The 15,071-nt window shown below is 36.0% G+C and overlaps 1 protein-coding gene across 1 annotated transcript in view; it reads left to right on the top strand.

Moving 5' to 3' along the window:
• Positions 1-15,071, top strand: part of LOC145263102 (outer dynein arm-docking complex subunit 4-like) — a 50,071-nt gene that overhangs the window by 14,665 nt on the left and 20,335 nt on the right. Inside the window, exons 4-6 of the mRNA XM_080120032.1 lie at positions 2,390-2,454; positions 8,885-9,053; positions 10,017-10,214. Coding sequence (XP_079976158.1) covers positions 2,390-2,454; positions 8,885-9,053; positions 10,017-10,214 — 432 coding nt within the window. The remainder of the gene's footprint in view (positions 1-2,389; positions 2,455-8,884; positions 9,054-10,016; positions 10,215-15,071) is intronic.

A 15,071-nucleotide genomic window follows, 5' to 3' on the forward strand; every position in this document is an offset into this window, starting at 1 on the left:
TTAGCCATTTTGGAGTCTATAGGGAACGAACTCACAGACATACAAACAAAGTCCTTTTTATATAATAGTAGAGAAAGAGATAAAGATAGAGATTCTATTTCACATTTTTGTAGTTAGCACAGGTTTGGATTTCTTTCCAAACAGGCGTTTGTGTAGTACTTTCTTGAGAACACATGACCGAAAAAGACATGTATTACTAGGGTAAACAGTGAGAAATATGTATGTGAATAATGTATGGAAATGAATATAGCTTACTTTGTTCACTATATATCTATAAAATATACAGTTGTGATGGGTAAATAGAGGCCATGCAAAGATTGTAAGCTGTTGGATAGTAACGTTGCAGGAAGACAAAAATAAAACTAAATAAGAACGAAATAAAAATCAGACTCAGCATTTTCTTTAAGTGCAAATGAAATGCATTTATTTGTGGTTCTTCCAAAACAATGCATTTCATTATATTTCCAAACTCTTTTCGCACACAAATGTGCTTTTTAAAAGCCTCTGTCTCCCTGCCATCTGACGCCGGCGCCAGCCAGCGCTTTCTCACCTTCATATTCACACGTCCATATTGCCCACAAGCAACTTGCTTTTCTCTCGATCACATGGCATATTTTTCTCTCCTTGTGACACAAGCTCATGGATATTTGCTAATTTGCATAAATGCTTTAACAGCTGCTGATTCTAATATATTTACTAACCAGCTATCCTTCGGCTGCTGCTGCTAATATTTTCTCACATGCGTCCATACGCGCTGTTACAGGGGAGTTTAAAATAACTACAACCACTAAAAGATGAGACAAGACAAGACAAGAAAGAAAATCCGAGCCAGTCAGACAGCGTTCAGCCAGATTAAAAACCAGCCAATAAAGAGGAAGAGTCTTACCCTGAATTTCATACATGCATAGAACGAGTCTTTTAAAAAACTTTATAATAAAACAGTGCATTCTCCTGGTTTCAGTATAATTCAGGGGAGATAACTTGAATATAGTTCAAGGGAGATAACTTCTGAAGAGTTTTTTTGTAATCAATCCCAGTAACATGTTTTTTCTTGTAATCTAAATCATAGGATGTTCCTTCTTTCGTACTTATTTTCACTTTATATATTACACCGTGGATCATCTGAAATTTTTCGTATCCCCTCTCCTTATATTTTTGTCTTTGACAAATTGTTTATCTGTGAATAAATCTGTGTATGTAAATGTGACTACAACAGATTATGTACGAGCACATGGGAAAATATCAGCAGCAGCTTTAAGATAGCTGACTTGTGAGGATATTGCCAAAAAGCCGAGAAAAAACATGTACGCAGATTAGGAAGTGTGCATGAGAAGAAAAAAAAAACAAAAGGGACCACGTGGTCGGAAAAGAAAAAGTGCAGTGAAAAAAGATGGACGTGTAAAGTCGAAAGCAAGAAATGGCTTTCTTTGACCGGCGTGTAGTGAAGCAGAAAGAAAAACACACTTCAGGTGAGATGGACATGTGGCCCTGAAGTGGCAGCGAGAGACTTGAAAACTGGTACCGAGACGGGGAGAAAGAAAAATTGTAATAAACGACTTGTGTTCAAGCAGAAAGAAAAACTGATTCAGATTTATTTATTTATTTTTGTTTTTTTCTTTTTGACAGTGCCGGACGGCGTGGGGGTCTGAGAGAGGTTTGAACTGTAATGAACTTGGTTAGAGCATAACGGTCACGTTACACGACTGTTTCGGCACTATTGATTTTTTATTCTCTTTTTCCAACACTCATATCCAGAATATCCCACGTAAAATGGTGACCACCTGTGCGAGAAAGATATACCTGAATGCATAAATGCTAAAATTGTAAAAGCTCGGATATAAAATAATTGTAGTCTTTCACTTCTATATGTACTCTACGCGACGTCTAGTCTCTCTAAGTTCTGAACTGCAACAGATGATGGTGTCTCTTTCAAATGTTGATATGCATACTCCCGACAAACTCAGCAAGCAGCAAAATCCCACCCCTTCACTGTTGAGGTCCCTCGATGCCGGAACATCTTCTACTTTTATAGTTTTTTTCCCTCGGATTACTAGGCTTTGGAATTCCCTCCCTGCTTCCTCGACTGTACTAACATTAAAAATTTTAAATGTAATGTGAACAGATATCTCACTGATTGCCTCCCCACAGTCTCCTGTTAAACACAATCCCAAATAGTAGTCCTTTATGTTCCAAGTGCCAATATGCTTTGTTTAGAGTGAAAAAGTATTTTTTAAAAATCATCTAGACAAGCGATTTGATTGGCCAATCTGCTAACCATTCTTAGTTATATAGTTACCACATGATCAGGTCTGGCCAACCTTCTATGTTAATTGTGCAGAAATATTTTGCTTAATATTACATAGTAAGTATTTATTTTTTTATTTTTAAGGTCCCAGTACTGTGAAGTTGAAGGTCAAAGGTGACCTATCGATCTTCGAAAAACACCAAGAAAAGGTAAAGGTCACTTATTATTCATCTACAAGTTTTCCCTATCTGGCGTTGCCCGATAATGTATTTACTTGCAATTTACTTCTGCTTTTTTATGTTTTTTTAATCATGCAGTATTTTTTTTTTTTAATCAAAGAGAAGTAGTTAATTACGAAGGAATACAGAGTTATGTCCATTTTTTTTTAGGTGGTGGCCATTTCAAAGTAATTCTACCCCGTACAAAAAGAGAAATTTCAGTTGACTTAAGCCTGCTAAGTTACAATTTTTTTCTGATTTTGACTCTTTCGTAGCTATTTTTACCGGCTAAAAAACAAATAGAATTTATTCCACCGGTTCAAATCCTATATCAAGTCTGTAGACTAAAAATTGATTGAGGAGTTTGATAGCGATCGTTCCACAGACAGACAAATAAGGTTACTTATATATATATATATATATATATATATATATATATATATAAAATAAAATATATTTTAGTCATCGACATACAGACCTGTTTCGTTGTTTCACAACTCATCAGTGCCGCTAGACTAACACCTCTCCCAAGCAGAGGATCGAACCTAGAACCGTCATGATGACAGTCGGCAGTCCTACCCCCTGACTACGGAATCGGTGGCCGAAATTGAACTTTCCGAATGTCTATTTAAATAAACATCCATCCGCCACTATATATATATATATATATATATATATATATATATATATATATATATATATATATATATAAATTATCATAGTAATAATTATATCAGTTCCCTTTAGGAACTCAGTTCTTATTGTTGAGCACTTTATAATTGAAACGGAAGTCGGTCACTTAAGCGCGCATGTGTAGATAATGATGTTATAATAATTAGATCACTATGGACGGACGTTTTGATATTTAAAAATAAATGTTTAAATTTCGACGATATTTCTCGCAGTTAAAGTTGGATGTGTATGTTTGCTTCCTGCTAATGGAGTCAGAGATGGCTCTGTGGCTGGGTTTGAATCTTCCGACCGGTGGAAATCAGGACACCCTACACTGATGATTCCCGAAAGGATGAAACACTAGTGTCTGTAGGTATTTAAAAAAAAAAACATTTTTTATAGTAATAATTTTTTTTTTCTGTAAAAGTCTGAGGAAGCTACAGACGGCCAAAAAAACGGCTAGGTAGCTGAAACAATAATGTAACTTAACAGAAAGATACGGTAGTAAAAAATAAAACGCATATTTGCTCTACAACAGTATTGAGCACTTTCTTCAGTTTTTATTAATTACCATTTCTACTAAACTATATATATATATATATATATATATATATATATATATATATATAATTTAACATGCTCATGACTGTGTAGCAACAAATTACTGTTTATGTAAAGATAAATTGAATGTATATATATATATATATATATATATATATATATATATACATATATATATATATATATATATAGTAGCTGTACCCGGCCATGAGTGGCTGTGGCTCATTGTGGTTAAATGAAATAAAAGAGAAAGTGCACTTTTATCATATGCATAATTTCCCAATGTTTTTGGCAATACAATATTTTGTGTTGTTCTACTTTCTGTGTAGTCATAAAGAGTGTTTAGCCTAGAACACACAACATATAATTATCCATGTAAACCACACTTTGTAAAGTAATGCCTAAGTGATGTTTTTTTTAATTTTTTTTTTTTATTACATTTTCACCCCAAACAAGGCACATTGCCACTTTGGTGTAGGCGGCTACTATCAGGGGAAACAACTACTGGGGTACTATGTAGGGATTTGGGTTCACGTTGCACTTGAACTTCTGCATGTCACTATAGTTGGGGAAGCAGTGACCTGGAATGGAATTCCAAAGTGTAGTGGTTCTGAAGAAGAAACTACCGGAGTAGAAAGATCTTTTACATCTAGGGATCTCTACAGTCTGGGGGTGGGATTTTGCAGCTTGTCGGGTCTGTCGAGGGTGTTCACGTCGTGGGGGCACAAGTGCTTGCAGTTCATCAGAGCATTCACCATTAAAATACTTGTAGAACAGGCAGAGGGATGCAACGTTTCATCGATGGGACAGAGGCTGAAGCTTAGATGCCAGTTTAGGGCCTATCAGATTTGCGACTCTCTTTTGAACCCTGTCAAGGAGCGAGAGACTAGTAGCCGATGCACCAGCCCAAATATGACAGCAATACTCCATACATGGGCAAATGGTTGCCTTATAGAGGTACAGGATACTTTCGGGTGTTAGTAGTTTTCTAGCATGGTAGAGAGAGCCCACCTTCCTTGCAGCGGCCCTGGCAATGCCCTCGATGTAATTGTTCCAACTCATGTTTCCTGTGAATGTTAGGCCAAGGAGCTTGAAAGACGTACTCTCAGATAAAGAGTCGTTGGGCATTGCTATAGGTGGTAGAGAAGGTTTCTTGTAATTATTGAATGAAACCAGTTTAGTCTGGCGGCATTGAACGTGACCATCCATTTTTGTCCCCATTCCACTACTGATTGGAGGTCATCCTCTAGTGTTTCTGCCATTACTTTAGATATATGTTCATTTGTTTTCCTGTCGTGCCTGCTATAGAGTGTGGTGTCATCAGCATATATACCCATCTCAGAGGCAATTTTGTCGGGGAAGTCATTTATGAATATCAGGAACAGTAGAGGTCCAAGGAAAGATCCCTGGGGCACTTCCGCATTTATATCATATTGTTTAGATGTACGACCGCCGAGGATAACCTGGATTTTTCTCTTATCGAAGAAGGATTTAATTATGTTAAGTATTCTACCAGTGATACCGTATGATCTAATCTTCCTGAGGAGACCCTCATGCCATACCCTGTCAAAAGCCTTAGATATATCTAGAGCTACCGCTCTGCCCTCTCCCGCTTTGTCCAGTGAATGGTATATGCGTTCAGAGATTACAGTGAGAATGTCTGCTGTGGAACGGGCTTGTCTAAATCCATATTGTTGGTCGGTCAGAAGTTTAGCATCTGTAAGGTGCTAGACTAGAGCATGGTTAATTAAGGTCTCAAATATTTTGGCAAAAAGTGGTGTTACGACCCGGAATGTCTAGGGGTAAAAGTCGTAACACAAAATATAAAAAAAAATTATTTAAAAGAAATTAGTTTTCCCGGGTTTTTAGATACGGGAGGGATATATCCATTTTCTCGAAAGACATTTATAAACACAAGACAGGAAAAACACATCCAAGTAACAATACCGAGGCCAATGGAAAAATTAACACAATTTTATTTACATATATAAAAATATATTGTAACGAAAGTAAAAGAGAATGTGTAACTGGATGAACAAACAAACTTGAAATAGATTCGAGAGAGAATTTCCGCATAAAAGAAATAAATAGTTCACATCCTGTCGTCTGCTTTTAACTCCAAAATGGAAGGACACCCTTTTTGTGTTTTTGTTTTTGTTTTCATATATGAGAGAGAGATATAGAGATAGAAAAATAAACAATCGACTCACTCAGCGTTGGGTTTTAAATATTTCTGTCGCATTCCTTTCTTTTGAAACAATTTCATTCCTTCGTCCATGGGATACATCGTCATTTCTCATTATCGCCTTTTTTTCGTTTTCTCTGTCATCAAAATATATCGTTCATTTCTTCGTCGCCATCAGCATTACAAACGCCGTCACCATCGCCAACACTGTCGCTTCCCTAACCCTCCTCCTCGGCTGCTATGTCGTCACTGACTCGCCACCCTGCGCCGCTCCTTTCCCTCTCTCTAATGGTATACCTTTCTCTCTCTCTCTTTGGCGCTCCGTCTCTCACTGCATGTACCTGCATCTCTCTCGCGTCACTCGCTCAATAATACGCGAGGCGGATGCCTGCGGCTTTCCCTCTCTCTAGTTTCATATCTTCTCTCTCCCCCTCTCTCTTTCTTTACAGTTTATAGGCGTCCCCTCGCTGTATTTTCGTATGTTCTCTCTCTCTCTCTTTTTTTTCCGGATGTTTACAAATTCACTGAGAGCAGACGACAATATAAAACGCGATAAAACAGAATGTTCTCTCTCGACCTTTTTTTTTTATATTAAAAGTAATTATTGTCTCAAATTATATATTTTTTCACATATTTGTAACAGTGGGAGGATGCTAATAGGGTGATAATTTAATGGGTCAGTTCTTTCGCCAGAATTCTTGAATACTGGTACCACAGAAGCAGTTTTCCAACAGCCCGAAAAGCAAGATTCATCAAGGCATTTGTTGTAGAGTTTGGAGAGAACTGAAGCTACTTCGGCTGAGCACTTTTTTAAAATTTGCAACGCCAAAAATATTTTATTCTATTTTTCTAACCAATGTAAAGGCATCAGCAAATATTGAACAAAGTAATATTTTTTTTTACACAGGCATCACCACATTATCAAGGCCAATAGGCCACTCGAGGATAAGGGTTAAAGAGTGTACAGTAGAAAACATATTGCTATAATTCTAAAAAAAAAAAAAAAAGAAAAAGAAAAACAGATTCGAACTATTGTAAAAAATATTTCTGCAAAATATAACCAAGTATTACATATTTCTGTGAAGTAATAAATGTAGGCAAGTTGCTTGTTTATTTAAAACTAAATCAGGAAGATCCGTTTCGTAAGCGGAACATTTTTTCATCAGTTCTGGGGTTACACCTGACACTGGTCCTGGTGGACTCCAATCGACTTCTGTTCTGTTTTTTTTTTTTTTTGTTTTTTTTTTGTTAAAGCCTTCATTTTTGTTTTTAATGTTATAAACTTTGACATATTAAATAAGATAGCTGAAGTAAGTCTTTTCATGAAAGAAAAAGTATAATTATATACTTATAATTTCTTGAATGTTTTGTTTAATAAAAATTACGATTCTTCAGCAATTTGTGTCACTCTCTCTCTCTCTCTCTCTCTCTCTCTCTCTATATATATATATATATATATATATATATATATATATATATAAATGTTTATGGGGAACATATGCTTATTCAATTATACTTCACCTTTTATTAATACCAATCCTTTTATTTATCAAACTCGATATATGTTAAATATAAATACGTAACATATACAAATAAATGGCAAAAACTCATCAGAAGAATAAGAACTCATTAACTTTAAAAAGAAAAGAAAAAATAATTTGGACATGATTATATAAATCCGAAAAAAAAAATCCGGAGAGTAGTTGCATCGTGTTCTATGATATTTACGCCATAAATGATGGTTTCAATTCTGCACCACAGAACGACAAAAGGTTAATAAACATATAACTCCTACTTGGAAAAGAAGGTTGGATTATATGAATTTCGCACCAGTCGCTTTGAATACTGCAGATATAAGATCAGCTCAATAAGGTGGGGTAAATGAGGTGGGAGGGGATGGCTTAACACCAAAATAACGATCAATATACAGTATTCTTGTCAACTCCTAGATTGTGTGGATGAGGGAATTATATTTAAATAAACACAATATCATCTCTGAAACGATCGTACACCGTCCCTGGTTATTTTTTATCTTGATTTATTGGAACATGCATATGAATCTATGTTAATTCATTAAATTCATTTATCCCACCTTTGATCTAGAGCAGTAGATCCCAACCTTTTTTTTAGTCAACACCCTTCAAGAAATTTACCTTAAACCTTGCACCCCTTAAATTTTCTGAACACTCTGTTAAATACATGGTTCCTATTTACAATGCCTACCCACGGGACAGAGTTAGGCACCAGGGTCGTTTTTTTAATGTTAAATACATGGTTGGATTAAATCTATGCAACCATGTATTTAATGGCCACTTAAAAGCAAGAAGTACATTGCAATAGAAAACAAAAACACGAAAGAGTTACAGTATCCTATTTTCTATCTAAACTTTTCTTGCACATCTTGTAATACCGTATTGCACCACCAGGAGGTGCAAGCACCTCAAGTTGGGAATTTTAGAGAGAGAGAGAGAGAGAGAGAGAGAGAGAGAGAGAGAGACAGAGAGAGAGAGAGAGAGAGAGAGAGAGAGAGAGGGGGGATAGTATGAGAATGGAAGGATTACTTTATGATCCATTTAAAACTGTGGCTAATTAAATGAATTAAACCAAAGTCGAGGAATATTTTAACATGTATTTTGTATGATTAAAATATATAGGACAAAATCGGCAGAGAAAAACAAAATTTGATTGTCTCAGCTATAGTATAATAATAGATGTATGGAAGGATGATAATGGCTAAGTGGTTAACGACACAAGCTGACAACAAATCACTTTTCTCAAACTCACGCCTGACCTTTTGTCTAACCATCATAGAGAGGATGTAAATAAAATAATTATATACGTACAAACAGTATGTCATTTCGATTAAAACAAAAGTTTAGTTGTTGTTTCATCTTTGAGATGCGATGTCCTTGTAGTTGGTTAAAATTACAATGATTTTTTTGTTGTCGTTCATTTTTTGTTATTTCTCTTCAATTTTTACTTGGTTTGCTAATAATTTTGAAGAAGAACCAGCGACCCCAAAAGGAAGGTTACAAAAAGCCATCGCAGAGAGTCGTGGAAAAGAAAGTCCGCCAACGTCCAGTCACAAGTGGCAATATCAAAATGATGAAACAGCTCCTGGAAGAGCTTTATGTCGACAAAGAATATTTAGAACAATTGCTGGCTGATTCAAGTAAGTCTATATGTCATTTAGATATTGATTCAAGTAAGTCTATATGTCATTTAGCTATTATATATAAACCTTCCACAAACTCATATATATATATATATATATATATATATATATATATATATATATATATATATATATACGTGTGTGTGTGTGTGTGTGTGTGTGTGTGTGTGTGTGTGTGTGTTGGGACGATTAATTTGCATCAGAATTGTGAATCAGAACTTTGGGGGATATCAGAATTGATATTGGAATCGGAAAAATCTTTACCTATTTTTTGATGCCAGAAACAATTCCTTTAATTATTATCCTTATTTGATTTTGTTTGATACAAAATCCTCCACTGATTGATTTCTGGTGAACCAAGTGCAAAAAATATCCAGAAAATTGCACTTAAGGGAACAGCGAGGATACTAAAAAGAGCTCTCGGTTTGTTTCAATAAAAAGCAGAGCAATGTTGCCAGCTGGTTTGGCTGCCCCATACCCAGCATTACAATCTTCAAAGAAAGAAAATGAAAAAAAAAGTAGTAATAATAAAATTAGTTAATAATTCCACAAAGGTAGCTCATTATAATGGTGCCACTCCCTTCTTCGTAGCTCTTCAACTTTTTGAATTTGAAAAAAAAAAAAATAGGAGGCTTTACTTTTTGGGACGATCCTCGTATGACAAAGCGTGCTCACTGCTCCAGACGCCTATGCACAACCATTGAGCCTTACTGGCAAAAGTGCATTGAGAATGGTGGTGACTATGTAGAAAACAAATTTTGAGGCACAAAAGGTTGCCTGTTTTAATGGTACTACTCCTGTATTCGTAGCTCTTGAACTTTTTGTATAAAAAAATATATAGGAGGCTTTACTTTTGGAACGCCCCTCGTAATTACTGAATATGTTATTTCGTTTGTCTCTTTATTTCTTTGTTAAATTTCTATTTTGTTATGATTTCACATATTTTTTTTTCTTTTGAAGGCTTGACCGGAAGTGAAAGTAATACAAGTGCGGAGATCCGCAATTTGATTCTGGATGAATTGGATTACATTGATACGCGCGTGAATTTCTGGAAATGCCAGAAACCGCTTTATGCACGGAAGAAAAAACCAATCACAAATCGATCAGAAAATCACGAATGTCAGGCGATCCTCAATGATTTGGAAGAGATCGATAACGGTAGGTGTTCGATTTTATTTTATTTATTTTTTTTACTAGTGGGGCGGCGGCTTTGCCTGGGTATAAAATATGCTTAAATATTATATTTTAATTTCGTACATATTATTATAGAGTTTGTTGCGGACCAGAGTATAATAATACCCTAATCCGCTACAAGAAAATAATGAAACGAATGGAATTGAAGGAAACAAAGACTCAATTGATGGATAAGATAAACCTCGTTTATTTGCTGTTGAAAGAATGAACGTTTTAGTTATAACATGTGTTCATGTCCGCGCATGTGTAACCAGTGTTCGTTGCGGGGTTGGTGTTGTAGAAGAATAGGAAATGTGTGTTCATCTCACTATCGTTTGTTCGTGCGTGGGAAGAGAAATGAGTGTTGTAGTGGAAATGAGAATGATAGTCCAGCGTGTAGAAAAAGAAGAGGATATGAGAGTTGACGTCAGTTAGTAGTCAGCTACGCAAAAGTGTTCTCAGGGACCAGTAGTAGATAGAGAGAGAAAGAGTGGGAATGTGTACATACAGTCTGTTAGCTCGTGCCCCATACATAGTAGTAAGTGGGTGTGAACGCGCACGAGCGTGCGCATCGCGAAAGGAGGTGGCTGGTTAGCCCAACCTCTCTGATCGAGATTTGGTCCTAAAAAGGTTAGAAACAGCTTGTCTCTTTGTTTTATACTCGTTTCCGGTGGTCATTTGCGCATGTGTATTTTTCCTTAGAAAGCGGAAGTGACGTCATCCATGTGTGCATTCGTGTGCGCGTTAGCGTGTGTGTCTATACACGTGAATGTGGGTGTATGTACGCGAACGTGAATATGTGTACATGTGTGGACGTGGGTGTGTATGTTTGTGTGCGTGTATGTATATGACATAGCTTGAAATGTGAATGTGTGTTTTTGTGTGAGACTTGAAAAAGGCTCGTACAAGTTGTGATTTCAAAATTTAAAAAAAAAGTACTTAGGTGCCATTAGCTAGAATCGAAACTGAAATTGTAGTACTTAAAGCTGGTGGCATTACCACTGTACCAACGTGGCACGCATATAACCTACAAATTAAAAATTACAAATAAATTAAGATGAATGTAGAAAATGTTTAACGATTTTTTTTTCAATTTTGACCCATTTTTGATCCCTTAAAAACTATTTTAACCGGCTAAGGACCTCTGAAAGCACGGCTCATAAAAAAAAAAAAAAAAAAAAAAAAATCCAATCATTTGAGACACATAGCGCCACTCTGCGAATTTTAGTTTTGGAGGAGATAGAGTTTGAAAATATGGAGACAGACAAACAAACATATAGCCGTTTATATATTAGATTATTATTATTTGACCTTCTTGTTTTATTTTACTTCAGTCAAAATTCTCAGAAATCCAAAAGGCTCCTTCTTCGATCTTTCCATGAAATACATAGATATTGGAATATTTCATTAATATTCTCTTCGCCTGCAAAACTTTGAGTTAATAAAGTTCCTATTTACTTGCCTCCCCACGAGGGCAGAGTTAGACACAAGTGCGGTCTTTAAAGTGGGGATAATCCAGCTTCTCTAAAAAGGGGTATTTCTGTATAGGAACAAAAATGAAAAATTGTCTCAGTCGTGAAGGATTTCTTCTCCACTGACTGACGACAGAAAAGGTGAAGTGCAGCATCAGAACAGATACTACACTGTGATCTTGTCCCGAAATTAATAAAGTTGTTAAGAACATTAATTTTCCTCTCCCTAATTGACAAGTAGACTCTGTTATGGTATATCTTCCTTGTGGTCTATTGGTCTTAATGAATTCCAGGACAAGAATTAATCTAGTCTGGTAGAGTATCCAGCTAAATGCTGTTACTTGAGGTTACATCACTTGGAGAAAAGGTATCACTTCTTGTATGAGGCAGTGTATGACAATGTCGAGGGGACCTGATGAATCGCCCCCTTAAGTAAGACACTTTATCAAATCTCCCAATACTAACGTACTGTGCACACAATAATCCTTATCCCCGAGTGGCTTCTGGTCCTTGATAAGTGGTGACTACTTTGTAAAAAAAAAAAATCTCTGACAAGCACATGCCATGAAAATAACGATAGAGCAAAGACAGGCTCACAACGTCTCTTTCGTAGGAAAGCGGTTGCAGGGAAAGTTTACTTGATGATTTATTTATTTTATTCCATTTATTCCACTGATTTTTGACAGAACCTCAATAATTGCTAACAAAGGTTTTTAACTTAGATATTGGGCATGAATAACCTCTCTTTCAAATAAAAGAAAAGTTTACCACAATTAACCTTGACGAAATTGATTTCATACGTAAAAGAAAATGGCTGGTTGTGTAGAGGACTAGAATATATAAATCCTAATCCCGTTACAAAAGAAAAATAATGAAACGAATGAAATGAAGGAAACAAAGACTCAATTGCTGGAATAGATAAACGTATCGTTTATTTACGGTTGAAAGAATGAATGTTTTAGATGTAACATGTGTTCATGTCCGCGCGGGTGTAACCATCGTTTGTTGCGGGATTGGTAGTATAGAAGGAAAAAGGAAATGTGTGTTCATCTCACGTTTGGGTCACTATCGTTTGTTCGCGTGGGGGAAGAGAAGTGAGTGATGTGGTGGAAAAGGGGAATGATAGTCCAGCGTGTAGACAAAGAAAAAGGATAGAGGATTGACATCACTAAACTGTGCGCCATGTTAGCCGTCAGCTACGCGGTGGTGTTCTCTGGCACAAGTAGTAGATAGAGAGAGAAAATGTGAGAATGTCAATCCAGTTCATGGAGAGAGAAAGTGTATAAAGTGTACGTACTGTCTGTTGGCTTTTTGTCCCACATAGTAGCAAGTGGTGTGAGGCACGCGCATGCGCTCACCTGCCGAAAAGGCATGCTGTCGGTCTGTAGACCGTCCAGCTAGGAAGCTGGTCTGAAAAGGGCTGGAAACAGCTTGTCTCTTGCTTTTATACTTGTTTCCGGTGGTCTTTTGCGCATGTGTGGATTTCCTTTGAAAGGGGAAGTGACGTTGTCCATGTGTGTGTGTGCATGTGCGTACGTTAGCGTGTGTGTGTATACACATGAATGTGAGTGTATGTACGCGAACGTAAATATATGTGCGTGTGTGAACGTGAGCGCGTATGTTCATGTGCGCGTATGCATATGACAAGTAATATAGCTTGAGATGTGAACGCGTGTTTTTGTGTGAGACTAGAAAAGGCTCGCGCAGAGGTCAGCAGCCGCCATCTTTAAAATCCAACTTAACAATATTATCGAGACATAAAATTACTGTCCTTTCCTGTAAAATATTTCTGAGAATTACTAACGAAAATAAACGTTTTTCCTGACAAAAAAAAAACTTTATTAAATTAGAAATAAAAAAATATTTTTTGCGTGAAAACCCACACAATGATGTCGCTTTTGGGCCATACGCGAAACTAAAATATACCTTACAGGTTTTCTGGCTAGGATCAAAAGGTAGTATCTGTTGTGTCTAAAGATTATATAATGATATTGTGAGGTTTTCATTCATGCTGGGCGGCCATACAACAGAAATCTGTCACAGACTCATATAAGGATATTGGAGATAAACCGTAATAACGAAATATATTCTGACACTACATTAGCCAGATTACTTGGATAAATAATGTTACAGTTTTAACAAAAGGGCTACAATAATATCATCGGGTCTCTATTCACACTGAACGTTAACAGAATACGAGCAGCAATATATGAAAAATATATGAAAAATTCCACTGTGGAATTTCCACAGGTTCTGATAGATCATCATCATCATCATCATCAGCATCAGCATCAGCATCAGCATCATCATCTATATATTAATACAATAGTGTGTGTGTTATTTTTGTGCCATGCTTACATCTTTTTTTCCTCTGAGTGAATGTCATTTAATTGTTATGACCTTCCAGTTTTTGTAATAAATAATTTCTTCAAAAATTTGGGTTTCGGTTTCGATTATAGCTGATGGTAGTCAAGTCGATTATTTTTTTTTTATTAAAAATTTTCGTAATCCAGTAATCTACTTTTTTTATAAATAATTTTATCAAGTATTCTTCATAAGTTTTGGTTCCGGTTTCGATTATAGCTGAAGGAACTCAAGTTATGTATGTGTGTATATATATATATATATATATATATATATATATATATATATATATATATTTATTTTTTTACTATAATAATTAAATACCTACAGACACTAGTGTTTCATCCTTTCGGGATTCTTCAGTGCAGGGTGTCACGATTACTACCAGTCGAACGATTCGAACCCCGCGACACGAGACATCTCTGGCTCGATTAGCGGAGGCCGTATCCATTCGGCTACCATTAATCATGTGAAATAGCGTTGAATTTATTAAACATTTTAATTTAAATGTTCATTACGTCAGACAGACAGTGATCAAATCGTTATACGATGATCTACGCATAAGAGCTAAATTGACCGACTTTTTAATTCAACAGAAAGTGCTCAACGATAAGAAACGTATTTCTTAAAGGGGCTATCATAATTATTTTTTTACTATAATAATTAAATACCTACAGACACTAGTGTTTCATCCTTTCGGGATTCTTCAGTGCAGGGTGTCACGATTACTACCAGTCGAACGATTCGAACCCCGCGACACGAGACATCTCTGGCTCGATTAGCGGAGGCCGTATCCATTCGGCTACCATTAATCATGTGAAATAGCGTTGAATTTTTTAAACATTTTAATTTAAATGTTCATTACGTCAGACAGACAGTGATCAAATCGTTATACGATGATCTACGCATAAGAGCTAAATTGACCGACTTTTTAATTCAACAGAAAGTGCTCAACGATAAGAAACGTATATATTATTTCATAAGTTAGAGTTTTGGTTTCGATTCA

The sequence above is a fragment of the Euprymna scolopes genome, chromosome 38 (assembly GCF_053919585.1).
Source record: "Euprymna scolopes isolate OS-2025 chromosome 38, ASM5391958v1, whole genome shotgun sequence".
Classification (NCBI taxonomy): Eukaryota; Metazoa; Mollusca; class Cephalopoda; order Sepiida; family Sepiolidae; genus Euprymna; species Euprymna scolopes.